At 48.8% G+C, this 17,267-nt stretch overlaps 3 protein-coding genes across 4 annotated transcripts in view; 2 read left to right on the top strand and 1 right to left on the bottom strand.

Moving 5' to 3' along the window:
• The window catches only part of SAPCD1 (suppressor APC domain containing 1), a gene marked incomplete at its 5' end in the record, with an annotated part of 82,423 nt that extends 79,399 nt beyond the window's left edge, over positions 1 to 3,024 (top strand). The window contains one exon of the transcript XR_014154106.1: positions 3,011 to 3,024. The remainder of the gene's footprint in view (positions 1 to 3,010) is intronic.
• The window catches only part of LOC309337139 (TNF receptor-associated factor 1-like), a 261,886-nt gene that overhangs the window by 222,808 nt on the left and 21,811 nt on the right, over positions 1 to 17,267 (top strand). The window lies entirely within an intron of this gene.
• VARS1 (valyl-tRNA synthetase 1) overlaps positions 2,049 to 17,267 on the bottom strand; it is a 35,425-nt gene continuing 20,206 nt past the window's right edge. Inside the window, exons 17-31 of the mRNA XM_081852336.1 lie at positions 16,923 to 17,081; positions 16,570 to 16,660; positions 15,719 to 15,824; positions 14,343 to 14,413; positions 13,383 to 13,508; positions 11,997 to 12,101; positions 11,130 to 11,198; positions 10,026 to 10,104; positions 9,273 to 9,400; positions 8,082 to 8,237; positions 6,555 to 6,761; positions 5,222 to 5,333; positions 4,593 to 4,768; positions 3,674 to 3,823; positions 2,049 to 2,262 (exon numbers count right to left, since the gene is read on the bottom strand). Of these exons, the coding sequence (XP_081708462.1) occupies positions 2,194 to 2,262; positions 3,674 to 3,823; positions 4,593 to 4,768; positions 5,222 to 5,333; positions 6,555 to 6,761; positions 8,082 to 8,237; positions 9,273 to 9,400; positions 10,026 to 10,104; positions 11,130 to 11,198; positions 11,997 to 12,101; positions 13,383 to 13,508; positions 14,343 to 14,413; positions 15,719 to 15,824; positions 16,570 to 16,660; positions 16,923 to 17,081 (1,804 nt within the window). The 3' untranslated portion in view covers positions 2,049 to 2,193. The remainder of the gene's footprint in view (positions 2,263 to 3,673; positions 3,824 to 4,592; positions 4,769 to 5,221; positions 5,334 to 6,554; positions 6,762 to 8,081; positions 8,238 to 9,272; positions 9,401 to 10,025; positions 10,105 to 11,129; positions 11,199 to 11,996; positions 12,102 to 13,382; positions 13,509 to 14,342; positions 14,414 to 15,718; positions 15,825 to 16,569; positions 16,661 to 16,922; positions 17,082 to 17,267) is intronic.

Here is a 17,267-nt window from a genome sequence, read left to right as displayed (position 1 = left end):
CTTACCACAGGTTCACGGGCAGAGGATGGGACAGGCAGAGCCTTTTAGCTAAAATTGGAGGCGAGGGGAAAGCATAGACTTCTTCAAATATTTTAAGGGCTGTCACATGGAAGACGGAGCAAGCTGGTTTTTCTCTCTTCTGGAGAGTCGGAACCGAAACAAGGGCTTCAACTTACAAGGAAGGAGATTCCAGCGAAACATCAGGAAGAACTTTCTGAGAGTTAAGAGCTCTTTGACAGTGGAACGGACTCCCTTTGGAAGGTGGTAGACTCTCCTTCCTTGGAAGTTTTTAAGCAGAGGTTGGAAGACCATCTGTCAGGGATGCTTTAGTTGAGATGCCTGCATAGCGGGGGGGGGGGGGTTGGACTAGATGACCCTCGGGGTCCCTCCCAATGTCTAGGGAAAGCACATCATGCTGAACCACCATTTCACTATGCCTTTTGCAGCACATTCTTAAAGAGGCCATATTTTTGGATGTTTTGGTGTAGGAGGGTCTGCTTCACCACCAGAATAATTATTTCTGTTCTGTTATGCAGCACCAGAAGAGGGTTTTAAACATGTTATAAGCTTATAATCATAGAATCATAGAATCAAAGAGTTGGAAGAGACCACAAGGGCCATCGAGTCCAACCCCCTGCCAAGCAGGAAACACCATCAGAGCACTCCTGACATATGGTTGTCAAGCCTCTGCTTAAAGACCTCCAAAGAAGGAGACTCCACCACACTCCTTGGCAGCAAATTCCACTGTCGAACAGCTCTCACTGTCAGGAAGTGCTTCCTAATGTTTAGGTGGAAACATAAAGAGCTTCTTGAAGAGCTCTGGGTAACAAGCGACTAACATGTCTAATTATAATAACAGCAGCAATAAGGTTACATAGAAATGCTATACAAGTTCAACCAAGGTCGGGGGGGGGGGCGGACACACCAAGGCCATGTGTGAATTTGCCATTAGGAATGTGTGTGCATCACAGTTAGGGAGTAGGCATAAAAGCAAAAGCAAAATGTCCCCTGTTCAACAAAAAATAAATAAATAAGTGCCTAGTCTTTCAGGACTGCAAAATATATGCCTGAAGTATATAGGGAACGGACTCCGCCTTCTGAAAGAGGTGGATGAGTTAAGATGATCAGGGTTTCAGTAAAAATTACACATGCACTAATGTGGGGAACCTATGCAAATTTGTATGGTTTATAGTGAATTGCACTGTTCTTGGTAATTAAGTGCAGAAATAAATTAAGCATGGTCTTGACTCAACTCCAAACAGATCCACAGCATCGACTCCAATCCTATACAGAGCAGTAATGCTGAAATGAATGAACCCAAGATGATCAGGGTTTCAGTAAAAATTACACATGCACTAATGCGGGGAACCTATGCAAATTTGTATGGTTTATAGTGAATTGCACTGTTCTTGGTAATTAAGTGCAGAAATAAATTAAGCATGGTCTTGACTCAACTCCAAACAGATCCACAGCATCGACTCCAATCCTATACAGAGCAGTAATGCTGAAATGAATGAACCCAAGATGATCAGGGTTTCAGTAAAAATTACACATGCACTAATGCGGGGAACCTATGCAAATTTGTATGGTTTATAGTGAATTGCACTGTTCTTGGTAATTAAGTGCAGAAATAAATTAAGCATGGTCTTGACTCAACTCCAAACAGATCCACAGCATCGACTCCAATCCTATACAGAGCAGTAATGCTGAAATGAATGAACCTAAGTTAGCCATGTCCATTAGCTTCAATGGGTTTACTCTGAGTAGGACGAGCCCTGTCTACAGCCCTGTCTACCTTTAATTGAGCTCTCCTTATTTTATTACCCTTTGTTTGATTGCAGGTGGATGTACAAACCAACTCCACTAAACCTTTGCGTTTGAATGCTCTGCGACATCGATGGCCCATTCACACATTCGGAGTCATCACTTGAAGGCTGCAGCAAACAACTGACCAGTGCCAACATGTGAACCTGCCAGCAGACCCAAAGGGCTAGGTTGGCCACGCCTTGCATTCGCTTGCTTCTTTACACACCAATGACACCGCAACCTTCTAACTCAGCAAAATATTTTAATGTCTCTGCAGAAAATAGAATAAACCAAGGAGAGCTGAACCGAAGACGAGTCTTCTTTTCTCAAGGTAAAAGGGCTTAACGTTCTCCTCTCCCTTCCTCCCACCCCTTAGGATCAACGTATTCAGAGCATCTTCTTGAAGTTCTCAATGGCTTCTTCCGACTTCCGCAATTCAGTCTCGCTTTGTTTCAGCTGGGGAAAGAGGGCGGGGGAAAACCGAACAATTTCTTTTTCATCGTTCCTCCCCATTCCTAGCATGGGCACCACACGCTACGTGGGGTCCCTGATGACACAGCGTCAACGTGAGCAAAGCAGACGTGCAAGGGAAGCGTAAGTGACACACTTTTATTTAATTAAAACGGCTGAGACTAATGGCCTGACAAGGCCATTGCATGTTAGGTACCAGATACTAAAACCCAAGCGAGAAATCCTAGGGCAGGCTTCCTCAACCTCGTCCCTCCAGATGTTCTGAGACTACAATTCCCATCATCCCTGACCGCTGGTCCTGCTAGCTAGGGATCATGGGAGTTGTAGGCCAAAAATGTCTGGAGGGCCGAGGTTGAGGAAGCCTGTCCTAGGGAGTAGGAAGCCTGTTGAAAGCTAGCGTTCAGCGCAGGAAAGCCTGAGGAGCCACAGTAAACAGGTTTGCAATTTGGGAGTCCTCCCAGATGCCGTTTAGCATCGGGTTACGGTGGCAGAAGTGGCTGGGGGGCATTTGCCCAGCTGAGACGGGTGAGCTGCCTGCACCTCTTTTTGAGGAAGTCAGATGCAGCTGCACGCTTTCGTCCTAAGGTTGGGAACCTCAGGTCTGCTAGTCAAATGCAGCCCTCTTAAACCTCTGATCCCAGCCCTTGGGATTCTCCCTAGGCCCCACCTCTAGCCGGTTCTGCTCTGTGCCCTCGTAGAGTCATAGGATTGTAGAGTCGAAAGGGACTACAAGGATCATCTGGTCCAATTCCCTGTATTGCAGGAACCTCTTGCCCTAAGTGGGGCTTGAACCCACAACCCTGAGATTGCAAGTCCCATGCTCTACCGACAGAGCTATCCCAAATGCTCTGCACTCGGCTGGGATGTGCTGTTGAACTGGGACATTCCCCAGATGGAGAAGTGTGCAAGGGGGCATTCGGGCCCCACAAGACCGACCCCAAGGGAACGGTGCCCTCGGGCCAATTCCCCATCTCTCTCTGCCTTACTCACATCCGGGTTGGATTACTGCAACACATTCAACAAGGGGATTTCCTTTAGAGAGTCTGGGAAGCTTCACTGGGAAGCAGAACGTGCGTGGGGAACCTATGGCTGCCCGGGTGCTGCCGAACCACAACTCCCATCAGCCCTAGCAAGCATAGCGAGTCATGCAGGATGATGGGAGTTGTAGTTCAGCGACACCTGGAGGGCCAAAGGTCGCTGGTCCAGAATGAAAACGCAAGGATGTTCATGGGCCTAAGCTGCAACGCCTGCACTGGCAACCAACTTTCTTTAAAGGCCTTTAAAAAGCCCTCAATGGCTTTGGCTCAGGCGACGGCAGCAGGAACGTTGCTCATCACTAGAGCGTTGCCTATGTGACTTTCAGAGGGTTTTTTTTTGGGGGGGGGGGTTTCCTTACCTTGGCTGCATCCGCCTCCTGGACCTTGGCAGGCACTTTGGCAGCGTAATCCGGGCTGCCCATGCGCTCCTGCAGCCGAAGGATTTGCTTCTGCAGCTCTGCTTTTTTGCTCGCCAGTTTGGAAATCTCCTTCTCGGCATCGATCAAGCCCTGGCACAGGAGGATGGAAAAGTACAGGGGAGTGGGGGGAAATGCAGAGTGCATCTTAATTAATGGACAGCACGTAGAGTCTATCTCTCTCTCGGCCTCCATCGACCGGCACGACACAAATGCCCCTACCTCCAAAAATAAGATACAGATCCCCACTAGTGAATACTGTACTGAAGAGTATCCACGCACAGGTTAATCAACAAAGCATGCACTGAAATCTATTAGTTTTCAGAAAAGAGTCCTAGTCCTTGTGGATTATTTCTTTTTTAAGAAAAGCTCAGAAAGCATGGCTGCCATCTGTTTCAGAAATGTATTATTTGTAATTAACAGCCATCAAAACAGCGCTGAACAGCTTATTCTTCCTAACATCTATGGCTAGAGCAGTGTTTACCAAACTTGGGTCTCCAGCTGTTTTTGGACTACAACTCCCATCATCCCTAGCTAGCAGGACCAGTGGTCTGGGACGATGGGAATTGTAGTCCAAAAACAGCTGTTTGGGAAACATTGGGCTACCAGGCGTGGCCAAACTTGTCCCTCCAGCTGTTTGGGGACTACAACTCTTATCATCCTTAGCTAACAGGACCTGTGGTCAGGGATGATGGGAACTGTAGTCCCAAAACAGCTGGAGGGCCAAGTAGACAGAGTTAGGCAACAGAGTGAGGTGACAGGGAATAGTGGTGGTTGCTGGTGGGAGAGACCGGAGAGCTGGGCTGTAGCGGATGCCAGAGCCCCAAACTCACTGGCTGGTCGCGCAGGTGACGTTGCGTACCTTGAGCAGAAGATGGACGGTGCATTTGTCGGAAGCGATGGCCACGGCACAACCAGGAGGGGGCGCTTGCCCAGGCTCCAGAACCAGCACTTGGTTGGAGGAGCTGAGAGTCCGGATGTAGCTAGAGCAGCAAGATACGGACCGTGCTGTTCCGGGATCCAGGCACTGCAGGTAACCTGGGAAGCAGAGGGAGAGGAGGTCAGAGCTGGAGAAATGGAGATGCTGCCCTGTATGAACCTCCCTTGGCTTTTGCGGCTGACGTTCCTTGCAGGGCTGGCTCCTCCCTCAGGACCTCTTAGATCTCCTTTTCCATCCCTTGGTCAAATTAGGAAACCCATCCTACCGGGAGACACTGGGGATTGAACCTGGGACCTTCTGCGTGGCTCTGCCGCTGAGCCACAGGTCTCTTTTGAGTTCAAATCCCTGCTCAGCTATGAGTCCTGGAATGTCCTGGAGACAAGCAGCTGCATTCTCAGCCTCACTCTGAGCCACAGGGCCCAAGCAACTGAGAAGCCACAACACACATGCTGATTTATTCCGCCTTGAGATTTTGCCGCGTGTTCGGGCTCTGAAGACCAATGGCAGCTTCCTTTGTTCCAAATGAAGACCCTTTCCCCCTCTCCACTCACAGTCAGCTTTGGTCTTGGTAAGGTTGTAGTCCGCCCGGAGCGATCGAACAGCCCTAATGATGCTCAGCGCAAAGTCCACGGTGTGGTCCAAGCCCTCGTCCCTCCAGCAGTACTGGGGTAAGGCGGGAAAAGGGTTAACAGTGCCCTGGTTTAAAGTGATGTTTTGGGTATCGCAAGTCAACAAATCAGAAGGGGATAAAGCAATGAACTTGACCCAAAAAGAGACACTTCCTTTCCTGGTTTTGTAGGGAGAGGGACAGAAGTTTGAGCTTTCTTATATTATTATTCAGCCTTCACGAACCTGGGGCTTTGGACTACACCTCCCATCAGCCCTCTGTGCTAGCTGTGACTGATGGGAACTGCGGTCCAGAACACCAGGGCTACTGAAGCTTTAGGAAGCCTTTCCCATCATCTACAGAGGATCGGTTTATATCTCATGAGACTTTGTTTCAGAGTTTGCCAAGTTGGTTATACAGACTTACTTCAGAAGCCGAATGGAATCCGTTCCGGAAGTCTGTTCGACTTCCAAAACCAAGGTGTGGCTTCTAATTGGCTGCAGGAAGCTCCAGTGGCCAATCAGAAGCTATGGAAGCCGCGCTGGACGTTCAGGTTCCAAAGAACGTTCGCAAACCGGAACACTCACTTCCGGGTTTGCGGTGTTCGGGAGCCAAAACGTACAAGTGCCAAGGTGTTCAGCTCCCAAGTTATGACTGTACTGTTATTCGTGCTTCCTTATTTTATTCTGTATTTCAAACTGCTCTGACGGCCTTGAAGCAGGCCTATAAACTTGTTCAATGACAGGATAGAAATGAAAAGGACTGGAGAGCGTCAGCTTGGCAAAGTGGCGTTATAATTGATTGAAGAACTTTAAGAAAACAAAACGCGTAAATAAGAAGAGTTTGGATTTGATATCCCGCTTTATCACTACCCGAAGGAGTCTCAAAGCGGCTAACATTCTCTTTTCCCTTCCTCTCCCACAACAAACGCTCTGTGAGGTGATTAGGGCTGAGAGACTTCAGAGAAGTGTGACTAGCCCAAGGTCACCCAGCAGCTGCATGTTGAGGAGCGGAGACGCGAACCCGGTTCCCCAGATTACGAGTCCAGATTACTCTTAACCACTACACCACACTGGTGTAACAACAATTTGTATGTTTTCTCTTTCTGTCGTTATTTTCCAGTAATTCATGCGCTTCTAAACTTTTGTATCAAAACAAAGCTAAACGATAAATACAAGCACATTGTTTCTAGGTTCAAGATTTCGCTTCACGTTCCATTATGAACGGAAAGGTCCCTGCACCGCTACATCCCTGACTCTGTGAGCTTGAGGATTTACCTGCTCTGTGGAGGGGTAAGGAGTGACGCAGATGCTGGGGGGGTCGCTGGGGGACCGCCGGGGCAGCCGCTGGAACAGCTCCTCAGTGACGAAGGGCATGAAAGGGCTAAGAAGACGGAGTCCGGCATCTAAGCAGGTGTAGAGGACGTTCCGGGCCGTTTGGATCGCAGCCTCATCTGGGCTGGCAAACACCGGTTTCAGGCACTCCTGAGGGGGGCGGGATTCAAAAGGGCAGAAGTCAGGAACAAGGGCCACATTCCCTCGCAGGCCAGCTTCCGAGGGCCACATTCAGGTGGTGGGCGGGGCCAAAGTGGGTGAGCCAATGGGTGAGAAGAGAACCTGCCTTCCCATGGAAACACAAACTTACAGGGCAATTAAAAAATAAGGTTGGACTTTGACCAAGAGGGCTAGCAGACAAAGGGCAAATGAGCCGCCCCGCCTCTGCCACCCTGCCCACTCGCCTGCAAAGAACTCCATGTATTCGCCTACATGCAATTCCGTGCACCTGTGGCGACCATGCAACTTCTGAAATGCAAGAAATGCAAGAACAGTCTTCACAGTATGCGTCGGTATTACATCTGCACCTGTCTCTTCCTCCAAGAAGCTCAGGTCCTCAAAACAGCTCTGTCAAGTACATCAGGGTACTATGGTATTATTGACGGGGCTGTGGTCTGCTCAGACTACTTTAAGTCTGCATGGTGAGCTTTGTGACTGAGCGCTGCTTTGCTGAACTGAGATTGCCACGTCCAAAAGTAAGACTCCAGGCAAGGAATGGGGAAGCTTTGGCCATTCAGATGTTGATGGACTCCAACTCCCATCAGCCCCGGCAGCAGGGCATGATGGGAGTTGTAGTCCCAACATTTCTTTTTTTATTATTATTATAAAATATTTATTAGGGTTTTTTTATAAAAGAAATACAAAGATAATAAACAGCATTGCTTTGTTTTAACAAAATTTCATAACTTCTTTGGACTTCCTCACGTCTCCCGCTCCCACTTACATCGTTAATAAATTTTTTCAAGCAAATTATCATCTTATTTGCAAATTTATAACCGCTCAATTCAATATAGTGTAACAATTCTCCAACAAATTTTTGTTTCTCTTAATCTCATTTATCGTCAATTTCCGATCCAATTTAGTGATGGCCAATTATTTATAACCAAGCATCCTTATTAACATTCCTCTAAATCACAATATTTTTGTAGATAAATCTTAAATTTCTTCCAATCTTCTTCAATCCTTTCTTCTCCCAGGTCTCGAATTCTGCCAGTCATCTCCGCCAGTTGCATATAGTCCATCAGCTGCATCTGCCATTCTTCCAGTGTGGTGTAGTCCCAACATTTCGTCTTGGAGTGCCACAGGCCTAATCTAGGCCCTCACACCCCCCCGAATTACATTTTAACGTATTCTTGGTAGCAAAATGACAAAACAAAAATGAACTATCCACCAGCTGCAGATGTCACACCTCCCCAGAAGGGAAAAGGGACAAAAAAGCTCAAAACAAAACCCTTCAGAAACCCCACTCACCAGGTAGACATCGCAGAGCTCATAGAGCCAGAAGTTGTAGACTGCTGTGGTGATGCCAGGGAAGTCGTAGGCCTGGAATCCTGCATCGCACAGCTCCACAGCATGGCTCAAGCGACTCAGGATCCAGCGGTCGATGAGGCTCTCCGATCCACTGGGCTGAAAAAGGCATTTCCTGTTAAAGAAGGAATCGTTCCCGGTGGCCCTCGTCTGAGGGCAGGACTTTGAGGCGGGAAAGCGAGAGGGCACATGATTATTTGCTCATTGGAATTACCTGGGAGTTCTCAGAAACCAACAAAACACTGCCGTTTCTAAATGGATAATGCAATGTGTTAATTCCTAGGACTCCCGCCGCCCTGACCTGGGCGCACCCAAGCCTTATTCCTTCCACCAGCCTTCCTTCACGGAGCTCAGGGTGCCTCACAAGACTCCCCTCCGCTCCCCCCACTCCACTTTATCCTCACAACAACCCTGTGAGGTAGACTGGAATGAGAAATGACGACAGGCCTAACATCACCCTATGACAGGGGTCAGCAAACTTTTTCCGCAGGGGACCGGTCCACTGTCCCCCAGACCTTGGAGCGGGGGGCAGACTATCTTTTGGGGGGGGAATCTTCCCCCCCCCCACGACTCTCCCCTCCCTTCTATACAGCACCAGATGAGGCCTGGTGGCTGCTTACCTGTGCCTTGCGAGCAGCAGGGGCTGGCGGCGGCAGCGGAGGGACGATGAGGGCTGCTTAAAATGGCACTCAGCCAACCACAGCTCAACAAAGCCCAGCCCCCTTCCTCCTCTAGGCAGGGCGGGGAGAAGCCAGGAGGGAGGGAGGGAGGAGGCGATGCCGCGGTTTGTGTGAGGGAGAGGGGGAGGAAGAGGCGCAGCCCGAAACATCAGAATCAGATCCACGCTGCAATTCCCAGACTGTCCGCAGGCCGGATCCAGAAGGCAATTGGACTGGATCCAGCCCTCGGGCCTTCGTTTGCCAACCCATGCACTACGAGCTTCACAGCTAAGAAGGGATTTGAAGCTGCGTTTTCCCTGACAGCACTCTCAAACCCCTGTGCCGTACTGGATCTCCAAACCCTGCAGTCTGTGCTGAGCTCCAGGAGGCCCTAAACGCCCCCCCCTTCCAAAAAAGATGGGGCAGGGGCGGGGTGGAGAGAATGGAGTAGGGAATCATTTGAAAAGAGGCTCACCTCTGGGCTGGGCTGCGGCTTGAACCCGTCCCCGAGACCGCGGATGGCGAACTTGGTCGCGTTCCACAGCTTGTTGCAGAAATGGCGGTAGCCTAGGATGCGGTTCACGTCCAAGTTTATATCCCGTCCTGGAGGGAGCAGAGAATGTTGTGAGACACAAGCAGGAGAGGCACAAGAGCCCTTCTGCATCAAGGAAAGGGTCCACTGAAATTGAAATACTTTATTGTCACTTGTACAACTTGTATACAGTGAGATTACACGCGCACCCCCCACTCAGCTCTCTTAGTCTTAATTCCCCTCCTTTACTGACGCACACCCACCAAACCCGAAAGTCCGTTGCCCTGTTGTGATCTTTTCATTCAGCAGCCTAACAGCCCATGGATAGAAGCTGTTCTTTACCCTGTTGGTGTGACTAATCATGCTTCTGTATCATCTGCCTGAGGGCAGGAGATCAAGAAAGTGCCGGCCAGTGTGTGAATCATCCCTGAGAATTTTCCTCACTCTCCTGAGGCAATGTTCTTCCACGATGTCATCCAGTGGATTCAAGGGACAGCCCATAATATCTTGTGCTGTATTATATATCCAGCTCCTTGGATCATTCCAGTGACCCTTTTGTGAACTTCTTCCTGCTCAACATTAACCCTTTTTTGGAGCAGGGATAGAACAACAGCAGGGCCTCTTTCAGAGAGAGAGAGAGAGAGAGAGAGAGAGAGAGAGAGAGAGAGAATGAAGTCAGGCAGAGGGATAAATTACCTTGGGAAGTGTAGGCGCAGAGAGCAAAACGGAGGGCATCTGTCCCACACTCTGGAATCCCGTTGGGATAATCCGACTTCTGCGAAGGAATCACAAGTAAAGTATTTAATCCTCACCATTAAGTTCTCAGAACTGAAAGTGCTTATTTAGACTGGCTTCCAGTTGAGAATGTGTGTCTAATATGTAAACTTGAAGCTATCATATAATTCTGGGAGGGAGGGAGACTGTGTATGTGGGTATAGTCATACCTTGGGAGCCAAAAGGAATCTGTTCCAAAAGTCCATTCGACTTCCAAAACTTTCGGAAACCAAGGCACGGCTTCTGGTTGGCTGCAGGAAGCTCCAGCAGCCAATCGGAAGCCGCAGAAGCTCCATTGGATGTTTGGGTTCCAAAGAACGTTCGCAAACCGGAACAGTCACTTCCGGGGGGTTTGCGGTGTTCGGGAGCCAAAACGTACAAGTGCCAAGGTGTTTGGCTTCCAAGGTACGACTGTATTTCGTCTCTGTATTTCTCTCTCTCGACTGAATCACTTCTCATGAAGCCTCTGGGAGGAATTTTACAATTTAATAACAAATACAAAAGCAGCTGCCAACAACTTTAAAAGACAAGAAATACAAAAACAGTTCAAAGCAACAAAAACACGTACATATCGTCAGTTCAGATCCAGGACAGGCCAACTGGGATGAAGGTGTTAGAAGCCTTGTTGAAAGATAAAATGCCTTCAGCAGGAGGCCAAAAAGGCGCCTGCCTAACATGCAGTGACAGGGAGTTCCACAGGACAGGAACTGTCACCGCAGTAAAGCCCTAATTCTAACATTGTGTGGAAGGGACCTGGGCAGGACGGCATTTGCAGGATGCCCTCTCCTGCAGAACACAGCGCTTGGTTGGGTAGATAGGGGATGCAGCAAATTTATTTGGTGTTCTGGTCTCAAGCTGCGTATTGTACACCAAGACCACCAGCACCTTGAGCCTAGCATCCTAACTAACTGACATATATAGAGACATGCACACACGGTCATGTCATGTTGGTGTTCTTTGCAGCATCCATTACAACATCAGCATTAGGGGGGTGGGACTGGCGGCAACAGGGGGGAAACACATTACCTGTCCTTGTTTTGCTCGCTCTGTCTCAGATGGGTCCAAATTGCTCTCTAGCAGCTGTGCATGGAGGCCCTGCAGAGACAGATAAGAGGGAAAGAGTTGCACCTGGAGACGCAAAGAGGCTGAGGGAACGTTCTTTCACATGTGGTGGACTTGCAAAAGGGTAAAAGAGTATTGGGAAATGATCTATAATGAATTGAAAAAAAAAAGTTTAAAAGTACATTTCCAAAAAACAAAACAGAGTCCTTTTCGCTGGGGATAATTCAGACTGAAATTCCCAGGTGTCAAAAAAGGTTATTTATGTAAGCTACTACTGCAGCCCGTGTTTTATTAGCCCCAAAATGGAAAACAAGTGAGGTCCCAGCTAAAGAATGGCAACTTAAGCTGACAGACTTAACATATAGAATAAGAGAACAAGAAGATCATTCGTATAGAGAAGACTGGAAAACGTTTATTGAATGTATGGTAAAAAATTGTGTACACCTGAAAACGTTGGCAGCGTTAAGATAAATTCAACAGTGTAAATAAGTTCTGATGGATACAATAATGGAATACTGAATGGTTTAGTTTATGTCAAATGTGCAGGGATTTATGATATGCAAACCATGGAAAGAGAAGAAAGGAAGTCATTGATATTTTAAAGTTTAGATGAGTGTTTTAAATTGTGAAACAGAATTTTTTAATAAAAATTATATAAAGTGGGGGAAAGAAAAAGGGTTTTTCTTCTCACTGGACGACAAAGCAGGATGTGCAATAGGGGAGACTTTACGGAGGCAAAAATCCCAGATAAGAGCCCTCGTTTTCCCAGCCCCACATCTGGCGTGTGTGGCCTGGTGGCTTCCCCCTCCCTGGCCTAAAACCATAGGTTACCTCCAGCGTAATGCCGGTAATAACATCCAATGGATCAATCACGTTCCCCAGCGATTTGCTCATCTTCCTGCCATGAGCATCCCGAACGACGGCATGGAGGTAAACCTGGCAGGAGTCGCAGAAAGAGGGTTAGTTGGAGGAAGAGGGGTGAAATGTATGCTTGGGAGGCAAGAGGGGAGAGGCTTGCAATTGTGAACTTGGCCCAATCCCTCTAATCTTCAGGGAATGTTTTGAAACACTATGCATTAGCTGACCAGCAGGGCAAAGCATGAAGATGTTTATGAACAGCTGACTGCACACATCTCTTAAGGTATCTAACACTGCAGGAATACCAGGCTTCTCCATGTGTGTACATAAAGTAAAATGGCTACATATGATGATTTGCATGCCATTTTCTAACATTTTGCTCTGCAGGGGAGTGTTTTTCTCGTGGGAAAGGGATTGATGTTTCAAACGGCACTCATTTCCCCAGGATTTAGCAGGAGCTGGTCCTCACAGGGCTTCCGTTAGAGGAAAAACTAATTATGCTACACGCAAGGGTTATGGCCTCTAAAACAGAAAAATGTAACTACAGAAGAACTGCAACTTAAGGATCAAGTGGCTAGGCCTCAGTAAAACTTCTGTGGTAGTTTCAAGCGAATCTATGTTTGGGGAACTGGCCAGCACGATATTTGGGTTTCCCAGCACTCCAAGTCTGACCCCAAGAACAAGAGGACTGGGTTCAATCAAGTGTGTTTGGGGGCAAAGATCATTAACACTGAAGTGATCAATAAGCAGCTGCATGGATAAGCATACCTGAAATAATAAAATTAATAATAATAATAATAATAATAATAATAATAATAATAATAATAATAATATTGCACCCATCTGGCTGAGTTTCTCTAGCTACTCAGGGCAGCTCCCAACAGAATATTAAAAGCACAATAAAACATCAAACATTAAAAACTTCCCTAAACAGGGCTGCCTTCAGATGTCTTCTAAAAGTCAGATATTCCTTCCAGATTTATTTCTTTGACATCTGGTGGGAGGGCGTTCCACAGGGCGGGCGCCACTACCGAGAAGGCCCTCTGCCTGGTTCCCTGTAACCTCACTTCTCACAGGGAGGGAACCGCAAGAGGGCCCTTGGAGCTGGACCGCAGTGTCCGGGCTGAACGATGGGGGTGGAACGTCAGTGTTATCAGGTTTTTGTGTTACCTCCATGAGGACTAGTAACTTGGCTACTCTTTTTATTTTTTAAGTAAGCACTTCAAAAACCTTGCACAGCAAATGGCAGATTGCATGCTTGTGCAGGGAACCTATGGGTACATGCATGTGACATAAGCCACCCTGAGCACATACAGTCATGAAGAATGGGGTTGAGGGAGGGACGGCGGAAAACCACACCTCTCTGAACGGCAACTTCCCCGTAAGTTTCAGGCCCAGCATGACCATGCGGGCTACCCAGAAGAACAGAATATCGTGCCCAGTCTCCAGAAGGGTCCCCGGGTAAAAAATTTGGAGATCTTCGCTCTAGAAGAGAAATGAAAAGTTGGAGAGGCTGAACGAATAAGAACGATGGTGGGGGGGGGGGGGTATGAATCCTGCATATTCAGTTCAGAAGTCCCCAAGCAGAACCTGAGTGCAACAGACGTTCTTCCAAGCAACTAGGCATTCCTAAGCACACTGCCTCCGACAGGGGAAGTAGGACACAGCCATTATGGCTAGTAGCCACGGACAGGCTAAGACCTGAGGCTCATCATCAGGTTCAGAAAGGGGGAATCAGTGTGATCAAGGGGATGGAGAAACTACTGAGAAAGGCTTCAGCATTTGTGACTTTTCAGTTCAGAAAAAAGGCAGCTAAGAAGAGACATGACAGAGGTTTGCAACATCATGGATCGGGAAAGGCTTCTCTCCCCTCGCAACACCGGAACTTGTTATGAACTGTTGGAATGCTGTTATGAATGATGGAAGTTTCAGGGGCAGAAAAAAGAAAGTACTTCTTTGCACAGCATACAGTTTAACTGCGGAACTCACTCCCACAGGTCCAGCAACTTGGACAGCTTTAAAAAGGTTAGAAAAATTAACAGAGGGTAAAGTTACCAGCTATGATGGCTCTGCTTAGTGAGTGCAGCTTCCTTCTAAATACCAGCAGCTGGAAACTGCAGGAGGGAAAAGTTGGGTCTTGAATTCAAATCCAGCTTTGCAGGTTTGCTACAGGCATCTGGTTGGCCATAACTGCATCTTGCGGACAATTCCATATCTGAACTGTGCAAAGTATTTCCCTGAATCTCCCAACAGAGATTCTGGAGTAAAAGGCCAAGACGTCACTAAGGCCTGACAGTCCTGCTTCACAGAGGGACTTACGGGGTTTGGCCACCCAAAGATGGAGAATGGAAACAGACCGGACGAGAACCAGGTGTCCAGGACATCCTCATCTGCGAAGGAGACAAGAGAAATATATAGAGTCATCTATTAAGAGAGAGAGAGATCAGGACCTTTATATTTGAGCAAGTTTAAAGGTAAAGGTAAAGGTAAAGGGACCTCTGACCATTAGGTCCAGTCGTGGCCAACTCTGGGGTTGCGGCGCTCATCTCACTTTACTGGCTGAGGGAGCCAGCGTATAGCTTCTGGGTCATGTGGCCAGCATGACTAAGCCGCTTCTGGCGAACCAGAGCAGCGCACGGAAACGCCGTTTCCCTCCCCCCTGGAGTGGTACCTATTTATCTACTTGCACTTTGATGTGCTTTCGAACTGCTAGGTTAGCAGGAGCAGGGACCGAGCAACGGGAGCTCAACCCGTCGCGGGGATTCGAACCGCCGACCTTCTGATCAGCAAGTCCTAGGCTCTGTGGTTTAACCCACAGCGCCACCCGCGTCCCTTAACAAGCAAGTTTAGCTTTCATCTAATCCAAGAATAAGTAACTTTTCACCCTGTTCAAGGGGCAAATAAACATCACAATTGTGCTTTGAGTATCGCGCCCACACACTATACATTTAAAGCATGCTTTAACAGCCATGGTGTACCCCCAAACAATCCTCTCTGGTCCTGGCTGGCCCTTCCCCAGCAGCAGCTGTGGCCCCCAAGCTGCGTCAGAGGGGACTCGCACTGCACAGCGCTGACAGGTCCCTTGAGCGAGTCCATACCCCTGGCAGCCGCAAGAGGACTTTCCTGTGGCGGCAGGCAGCAATGATATTGAGGAGCGGGGGCGGGTTAGGCTTCTTGCCTGGGGGATGCCATTTTCCGCCTCAACTTCTGCCCTTCTGCCTCAGGCCTCCACCATGCCTGCCTCCTTGGGGGCCTCCTCTGGCGAGTGGCTCCGCAGTGACGCCAGGGCCTGCGGCCAGGCCGGGACCCGGAGACCACTGAGGGGAAGAGGAAGAGGAGGGAGGCCTGGTGCAGCTTTTAACTCGGAAAGGGGCAGAAGCGGGGCCCGCTCAGCCGGCCAAACTGCTTGCCTGCTCCCTCAGGGCAAGCAAAAAGAAGAAGAACCCGGATGTTTTTCAAAATTTATAAAATCCGCCCAGGTGGTGATTTCACCCTAGAAATCCAGAGCATGTCCAGGAAAATCTGGACGTATGGCAACCCCACCACCACGCTTTCGCAGGTGTGTGTGTAATGTGTAAGATGGGAGTCCCTCTTTGCGATGAGGACGGCAGCCAGGATAAGATGACGGCTACCGCTGCTTCACAACCTCCTTGCAAATCTCCCACCAACCCACCTTATCCCTCCCCCTGCTGTACCTTGCCGGAGGGAGATTTTTTCTGCAGGCACCTTGAAGACTTTGGCTGCTTTCTCTTTGACCTCCTGCTCGGTTCTGCCGCTTATCCAGTATCTACCATCCGTATCCTGGGCAAAAGAGGACAGATTATTTAAAACAGTTTCCCCAACTTGATTAAAAACATGGGACAATAAATACAAGCTATAAAGCGGGGGGGGGGGGGGAATCTTCCAGCTCAGGGGCCACTTTCCTTTCCAGGCCACCTTCCGAGGGCCACATACGCCCCTCACACACCCCTCTCTATCTTCCACCCATGCTCATTCCCAGAAGAGAGACAGGGATCATGCATGTACAGTCTCATTTTATTCCAGGGTAAGCTACCATATTCCTTTTGCGAGACTTTCCCAGGCATTTTGCTGCATGCTTCCTGACTTTTCCCATAAGCTTATTCCTTATTTTGAAGGAAACAAGGTTGTTATTGTGCATTCTGTAACAATAGCGCCCAATATGGCTCCTTTTCTTCCTCTCCCTTTTGTGTTGTTTCTTTCGCACTATAAACCAGAAGGGCAAGGGCTCTGTTATTATTGATTTATTGCAAACCATTCTGGAAGCCTTTATTCGGCTAAAGAATGTTTGGGGGGGGGTGCTTCAAATAAGCAGCAGCGTTGCCCCTTAGCTTTCAGCTTCTCTTTGGAAATCTGAATTTAATAACAGGGAAATAGCTCTTTTCCAGGCATTCCTCCAAGCCCTCTAATCCCACTCTGGGCTACCTGCTCATAGAGGACCGTGGAGATGGCCGTTTAGACATCCCAAACATTTTCCGTGTTTCATTTCCTCGGCTACCTGGCCCACCATCTGCCCTCAGTGTCTTACCTCTCCGGGGGGCACGGAGGGGTCGTTAACGGTCACAAAATATGCCGGGATACGGTGGCCCCACCACAACTGCCGAGAAATGCACCAGTCCCTAGAGGTGGGGGGAGAGAGAAAGAAAAGAGTCATAAGAGCCCTCAGCACAGAACACTAAATCGTCTGGCGAATCTGGATGCATGCGCACAGCACACAAAAACCAAAGGACCATCAGGCACACAGAAATCTCGCCGGAACAAAAGGACGTGTGGCTCTTACTGTCCCCTTTGCCTGCCTTTTATGCCCCCCACCCACCCACCCATTCGGCACCCTCCCCCTACAGCGCCACAGGAACTGGGCAATCCCACAGCAACCCTCACCTGATATTGTCCATCCAGTTGAACCAGGTCTTGAGGTGGAAGTCCGGCACGATGCGCAGGTCGCCCCGGCGCACTGCTTCGGCCGCTCCGCGGGCCATCGTGTCGCAACGCACGTACCACTGGGGTTTCAGGAGCGGCTCCACCACGTCTTTGGAACGGCTGCAGGCATCCAGAGGGGGAGGGGGAGTGGGAAACAGGATTAGCTCTGGCAAGCGAGTGCAGCCAGCGCCAATGATATTATCCCCATGATAATAAAGGCTCCTACTAGAACGATTCATTACTCTTCCTATTTCTGGGATAGCTCCGTCAGTAAAAGCATGAGACTTTTAATCTCAGGGTTGTGGG

Source organism: Podarcis erhardii (assembly GCF_964252035.2).
Source record: "Podarcis erhardii genome assembly, chromosome: 2".
In the NCBI taxonomy this organism is placed as follows: Eukaryota; Metazoa; Chordata; class Lepidosauria; order Squamata; family Lacertidae; genus Podarcis; species Podarcis erhardii.
This window is presented reverse-complemented; position numbering and strand designations above follow the sequence as displayed.